Raw genomic sequence first — 6986 nt, 5'->3', positions numbered from 1 at the left:
AGGCATTGTTTCAGACACGGGCTGGCACCAGGGTGGAACCACTGTCTTATAAGCCAGCTTGATGGCTGCCTCACATACCAAGCGAGGTTTCGAATCCACAATGGTGAGGGACTTGTGATTCGTGTTGCTTAGTTAAAGAAACAAGACAGAATTATTTCGGCACGGGGAAAATAGATTTTTTATATCCATGTACTTGTACACATTTTTTTAGATCAATGGATATTTAGATATTGTGTAAGTGTCGAAGTTTCATTATTTGAAAATTTTGATGTGTTTATATCAAACCATTTTTATAACTACAATATTGTTTCAAATTAATTTCAAACTTTTTGTGGAGGGTCTCCGTGACCGAGTGGTTGAGGTCACAGACGTTAAACTACTTGCTCCTCACCGATGTAGGTTCGAGTCTCATGCACTTGGGGCTTTGAATTCTTCATTTGAGGAATCCATCTAGCTGGCTTAGGGAAAGTCGGTGGTTCTACCCAGTTGCTTGCCCATGATGAAATAATGCACAAAGGGTCACATGGGGTCACTCTCCAATATCGAAGCTGGAAAGTTACCATATGACCTGTAATTGTGTCGATGCGATATTAAACCCCATTCTCATGCATCAGAGGTTCGTCAAAGTCGCTATGGTAGACCTCTGGTATGCGAGAATTCGTTAATCCAAAGAAAAACAGTTTTTTTTGCTCTTGCACATGTGTCAAAGAATGCAGATCTGTTTTTGCTGCTGTTTATCTTGCATAAAACTGAGACTTTCTTATACGTGATCAAAAGCTTATGCGTAAGTTTTTGATATCATTATGTATTTCAATGGCTTAGTCTGACATGTGGTTAAGCTTTGTTTGTTAATATGATAAGTATAATCATTAGTCCTCCACTTTTGATTCATGTGGGGAAGTTGGCAGTTACTTGCGGAGAACAGGTTTGTACTGGTACAGAATCAAGGATCACTGGTTAGGTTAACTGCCCGCCGTTACATGACTGAAATACTGTTGAAAAACGGCGTTAAACCCAAAACAAACAAACAAAGGCAGACTGTAATTTTTGATTCCATACCTCATGTTTTTATTTCGATGTAAATGAGATGTGAAACCAAAATTTGTAGTCCTGTTTGGCGCCATATGACTTATACTGTGTTGGTGCGCCATAAAACCCAAATAAATAAATAAATGTAATTTTCAAGAATGAAATGAGTGTTTAAACGTTCATATCGCCAAGACAAATTTGATTCATGTTCGAGTATGATGCTTCTTGAGAGAAACTGAATATTTGTAAAAGTTACACTATATTGTTATACTATATACAATCACTAATCTTGTTTATATTCTTGAAATGATTGTAAGAGACAGATCAGTTGCCTGTTCGGTTCAAGCTACTTAGAACAAACAGCACATGTAAGCTCGCGTCCGTTCACGTACGGCGGACATCGCAGTGATCCACAGCGTGCTTCAACGAAATAAAATAACTTCCCGTTCTCGTTAGATGCACCGCCATCAAATACCTCTGGATCCCTATCTAGGCATACAAATTCGGATGCATGATGGTGAACATGACCACTTGATAGATAGCCTCCGTATTCCAACGTCCAGCCGTCAAAGCATTTATTACGACCTGGAATCATCAGAACACCTGTTCGCATGGTTCGACACACAGCGCATGGAACATCTTGATCGAGTACTTTCTTTCTGAAGAAGTTGTCCATATTTCGACTATGCAACTCGTACTCAGCTCCCCACACTGTGCCCGCAGCCTGCTCGGAATCTTCGTATACGTCCCACAAAGGCTCCTCGGGCAGGCATAGGTAATTTGAAGATGCCCCTTGATCGTTATAATGAGATCCGGCAGCATAACCCCTGTACACTAACTCTGTTCCATTTTCGGGGCACTGTGTTCTTCCCCAACGAACATATGTGTTTCCCGTTCCATCAGATGAACGAATCTTTTCCATCTTCGTCAGTCTTCTGACAATGTTGTCCAGCGTTGACCTCTCTTGGATGCCATCTTCTGTAATATACATTATTTTATAGTCGATTTCAAATTGGAAGGGTGTCAAATTTTGAAACACTTAACACAAATATAAATGGTGTGTAATGGGTACTTTCGTTGCTGCTAGGAAAACCAGTGTGGAGAAATCATTAAATATTAAATGCAGATGTCTGTATAATTTGTCAATTACTTAAATGGTGACCTTCTAACACAGAATTGGATTAATTCCTGAAAAGTTTAAGGTGTACATTGAATCACAGGTTAATTTGATATACTTCATTCAGAATCCGTCAGTTTATGAAAATAAACGAACATATCTTCATTGATCATATAGCACTTACTGTGTCAGGCCGTTATATAATGTATGGATAGGAAGTCCATTATCTTGTTATGTCAGAATGAATATTGTACAATACAAAACATGTGTTGCTTAAGCAAAACCGATGGCCTACCTCCAACGAATAAATAGATGCATAATTATGTACTACATGTAGTGCGTATCAACACCGAAGACTAGGTACAGTAAATTATTCCACTGAAGTAAGTACTGTACACTGGCTAACATTGGGCGCTAAATTTCGATAATTCAAAATGCTAGCAAATATTTATAGGCGATCAAAATAGTATCGAGAAATATGGACGAGTTTTTAAGCGGAAATAATGCACAATACTAGTCCGCTAAAGAACGAGTGCATATTTCTTCATGCAAATTTATTGCTGATATCCTTTTTATTACTTACGTATCTAAACCTGTAAATGTTATATTAATATTATTAATTTGTCCATAGCCTAAATGAAAATGACAATGCTGACTGAGATAGGAAATAACGCAACGACGCACATTAAAATGACGTCGAGCATCCGATATAAGATTTATACGTCAAAGAGGAATGTTTTTTTTTCTTTCTCTCAAGAAAAAATAAAATGTGAATACTGTAAAAATGACCAGTGGTACAAACTAATTGACACAAGAAAGATATTGTTATATAAACTATTACTTCCTTCCGGGTTTAAACAGCAAAGTCCTCGATGGCAAGTTTCAGCCAAGTTTCCATAATGAAAAGAAAGATACATGCTCGGGCAGTTATCAAATGCCTTTGTTAACCTTTACCCTTCTAATTTTGTAAAATGGACTGGTCCAACATTCAATTTGGGCAGTACAACTTATTATTTAAAGGAATGAAATTTACTGACTGAATAGCGAACAGTGCAGACCATGTGCAGGTTGATCTTGGTCTGCACTGGTCGCAAAGGCAGAATAACTTACCGCCAGCAGGCTAAAGGTTAATGTTGTCAGATAGAAAAACAACCAACGCCATGAAAATTATTCATGACACTTGAAATTCTTTAACACGAATTTTTATGGAATGATATTTAGGTAAATATTACACAGTGCCTGCTGACTGTTACAATTTACTCACTGACACTCCCATTATGCTTACTGGTATAGTAATCATGCATGCTGTCACCTTTAACACGCTTGTTGACAATGATACCACGCTTGTTGACAATGATACCATGCTTGCTGACAATGATACCATGCGTGCTGGAAGTTACAACTTCTTTGCTGCTTAGACCGTGATGTCTATATCATAATTTCATTTGGCAAAATGACAGTGCCGTGTACCGTATTGGAATATTTCAACATGCTATGGTTATACTGGTTAATCTGGTGCATCCAAGAACAAAATTCACGAAGTGATCAACCAGTAAGGAAAATGTAATCAGGCACTAGGCAAAATAGGAGTAAGCATAATGTCATTTCAAAAGTATATGTCACATTTTGATAACAGGGGGCGCTATGTTCAAGTGGTCGTGTTTTTTAATCCCCCGTCACAAGTGGTTGGGGGTTATAGGAATGGTCTCCGTCCGTCCTTCCGTCCTTCAGTCCGTCCTTCTGTCCTTCCGTCCGTTTGTCCGTAACACTTTCGTGTCTACTCCATATCTCCTAAACCCCTTGAAGGATTTTCATGAAACTTGGGTCAAATGATTATCTCATCTAGACGATGTGCAGAACCCATGAGTCAGCCTTGTCCGCCCAAGGTCAAGGTCACAACTCAAGGTCAAAGGTTTGAGCCTTCCATTTTTTGTCCGCTCTATATCTCCTAAACCCTTGAAGGAATTTTATAAAACTGTGGTCAAATGATCACCTCATCAAGATGATGTGCAGAACCCATTAGTCAGCCATGCCGGCTCAAGGTCAAGGTCACAACTTAGGGTCAAAGGTTAGAGCCTTCCATTTTGTGTCCGCTCTATATCTTCTAAACCCCTTGAAGGATTTTCATCAACTTGGGTCAAATGATCACCTTATCAAGGCAATGTGCAGAACTCATGAGTCAGCCATGCCGACTCAAGGTCAAGGTCACAACTGAAGGTCAAAGGTTTGAGCCTTCCATTTTGTTTCTGCTCTGTATCTCCTAATTCTCTTGAAGGATTCATTTTAAACTTTGGTCAAATGATCACCTCATCAAGGCAATGTGCAGAACTCATGAGTCAGCCATGCTGGCTCAAGGTCAAGGTCACAACTCAAAGTCAAAGGTTTGAGCCTTCCATTTTGTGTCCCCTCTATATCTCTTAAACCTCTTGAAGGAATTTTATAAAACTTGGGTCAAATGATCACCTCATCAAAACGATGTGCAGAACTTATGAGTCAGCCATGCCGGCTCAAGGTCATACCTTAGGGTCAAAGGTTTGAGCCTTCCATTTTGTGTCCACTCTGTATCTCCTAAACCCCTTGAAGGATTTTCATCAAACTTGGGTCAAATGATCACCTCATCAAGAACTCAATAGTCAGCCATGTCAACTCAAGGTCAAGGTCACAACTCAAGGTCAAAGGTTTGAGCTCTGTATCTCCTAAACCCCTTGAAGGATTTTTATGAAACTTGGGTCAAATAATCACCTCATCAAGACGTTGTGCAGAATTCATGAGTCAGCCATGTCAGTTCAAGGTCAAAGTCACAGCTAAAGGTCAAAGGTTTACCCTTTCACTATCCATAGCAGTGGTGGGGGATTTAGCTGTCTTTCAGACTGTCTTGTCCGTACATTGAATAATTATTTGCCGGAAAGATTATCGAGGATATCCGAATATGTATAGAGATCTAACAATAGTTACTTCCTCTTTTTGCAAATCGCCATTTGTCTTAACTTTATTTATTTTTAATGTTGCGTTTATTTACAAGTGACGTGTTATATAAATGGAATACTTACAGTTTGAAATTCCTGAGATTTCACAAATTAAAGTGGCTGTTAAGGACAAAATTTTGCAGATTGCTAATAATGTGTCAAACTGTCATTTTGAACATGTAGAATATGAACTCGAGTCAGTGATGATTGTTTTGACACTTAGCCAAGAGCTAATTAAAATCCGTTATAGGCCGGACATTCCCGTTACCTTTCGTGAAAACCACGAACTTGCGCCCCCTGGTATCAAAATGTGACATGCAATGTTGCACTTTGCATTATGCTTACTTTCAACTTGCTTAGTGGCTGATTGCATCTTTCATATTGTGTGGTCACATCGTGTATTTTCTTCTGTGAGCATTGTAACTGTGCAATGTTGCTTATATACAGTCCCGCCATGTTGAAATATTCCGATACGGTACATGGCACTGTCATTTTGCCAAATGAAATTATGATATAGACATCAGGGTCTAAGCAGCAAAGAAGTTGTAACTTCCAGCACGCATGGTATCATTGTCAGCAAGCATGGTATCATTGTCAACAAGCGTGGTATCATTGTCAACAAGCATGTTAAAGGTGCCAACATGCATGATTACTATACCAGTAAGCATAATGGGAGTGTCAGTGAGTAAATTGTAACAGTCAGCAGGTACTGTGTAATATTTACCTAAATATCATTCCATAAATTTTGTATTTGCTTTCTTTTAAAGTGGTTCTCTGGATTTAAACAAGCAACATAAAATTTTACCTTTCTGTTCCTGTAAAACTTTACTGAGTTCTTCCGTCCTATCTTTGACTTTATTCTGCTCAATCTCCAACATTATCATTTTGTGTAACAATTTATGTTCATAGTCAAACCTTGACGTACACATTGGTTCTTCTGTGATTGCCATGAACGTGGTACTATACAACATAAATTCTATTACAGCGAAACAAAATATATTAAATCCTTCCATTTTTATCGAAGCTTGTGTTTTTCCTATTTCTTTCTTGTATTGATAAGTAGCACACTGGGAACAAACGATCTAAAAAGTTACAACTACTTAGAAGTAAAACAGTTGTTTCCTGTCATTGAAGTAAGACTGGAGATAAAAATAGACACTTTTTACTTGAACTTTCCCCTGTTATATAGATATGATTTATTTGACGAAATTACACATATGATTCCGACTTTTTGACGCGTAAATTGCAACAGCTCATAATGCCTTTGTTTAACCCTTGCCCTGCTAAATTTCTATAATGAACTTATCCATTTTTCAATTTGGACAGTATCATTAACTGTTAAAAGGGGGTGCTTACCAAAAAGATACTGACTGAATGGCGAACAGTGCAGATCTTGATCAGACTGCATGGATGTGCAGGCTGATCATGATCTACATCGAACGCAAAGGCAGAATCAGTCGTGTCCAGCATGATAATGGTTAAAATGTGACGACCACATTTTTCATTATGAACATAAATCATATTAATTTCTTGTTAAATCCTATTTCTCTTATAATATTTGACAAAGGTTTGAATATTGATTAAAACAGTAGACAGTTTTATTGAATATATTGTTTTTGATTACCTCCCTTTATGGCTCTACCTGTAAAAGTTCATGTGCAGCATTAAAAGTAAATCTAGTACTTTTCTAACAATAAAATTATGCATAACAACTATTTAGAATGCTGTTTCATCTGTTTTGAACAAACAGTTTAAAGCCTGATGAAACTTTAAAGACTGAATGCAAGTAATTCAGCAAAAATGTTCCTCGGATGACTCTTTTCAGGGACCATCAGGACCCTATTGTTTAAGATGTCACATATTTCAAGTTGTTT

At 37.9% G+C, this 6986-nt stretch overlaps 1 protein-coding gene across 1 annotated transcript; it reads right to left on the bottom strand.

The window, feature by feature from the left end:
- Positions 1 to 1039: 1039 nt before the first annotated feature.
- Positions 1040 to 6218, bottom strand: LOC123532371 (uncharacterized). Its single transcript, XM_045313795.2, has 2 exons — positions 5918 to 6218; positions 1040 to 2007 (listed from the first exon to the last, which is right to left on the bottom strand). The coding sequence occupies exons 1-2, from the start codon at positions 6123 to 6125 to the stop codon at positions 1376 to 1378; spliced, it is 840 nt and encodes a 279-aa protein (XP_045169730.2). The 5' UTR covers positions 6126 to 6218; the 3' UTR covers positions 1040 to 1375.
- Between the last annotated feature and the right edge of the window lie 768 nt (positions 6219 to 6986).

Source organism: Mercenaria mercenaria, chromosome 11 (assembly GCF_021730395.1).
Source record: "Mercenaria mercenaria strain notata chromosome 11, MADL_Memer_1, whole genome shotgun sequence".
NCBI lineage: Eukaryota > Metazoa > Mollusca > Bivalvia > Venerida > Veneridae > Mercenaria > Mercenaria mercenaria.
The sequence above is the reverse complement of the archived record's forward strand: the minus strand, read 5'-3'. Positions and strand labels throughout refer to the sequence as shown.

Coding starts and splice junctions, on each gene's coding strand:
- LOC123532371 (XM_045313795.2), bottom strand. CDS start 6,125: ATGGAAGGATTTAATATATTTTGTTTCGCTGTAATAGAATTTATGTTG. Junction 2,008..5,917: donor AGTTTTACAGGAACAGAAAG/GTAAAATTTTAT, acceptor TGTATATTACAG/AAGATGGCATCCAAGAGAGG.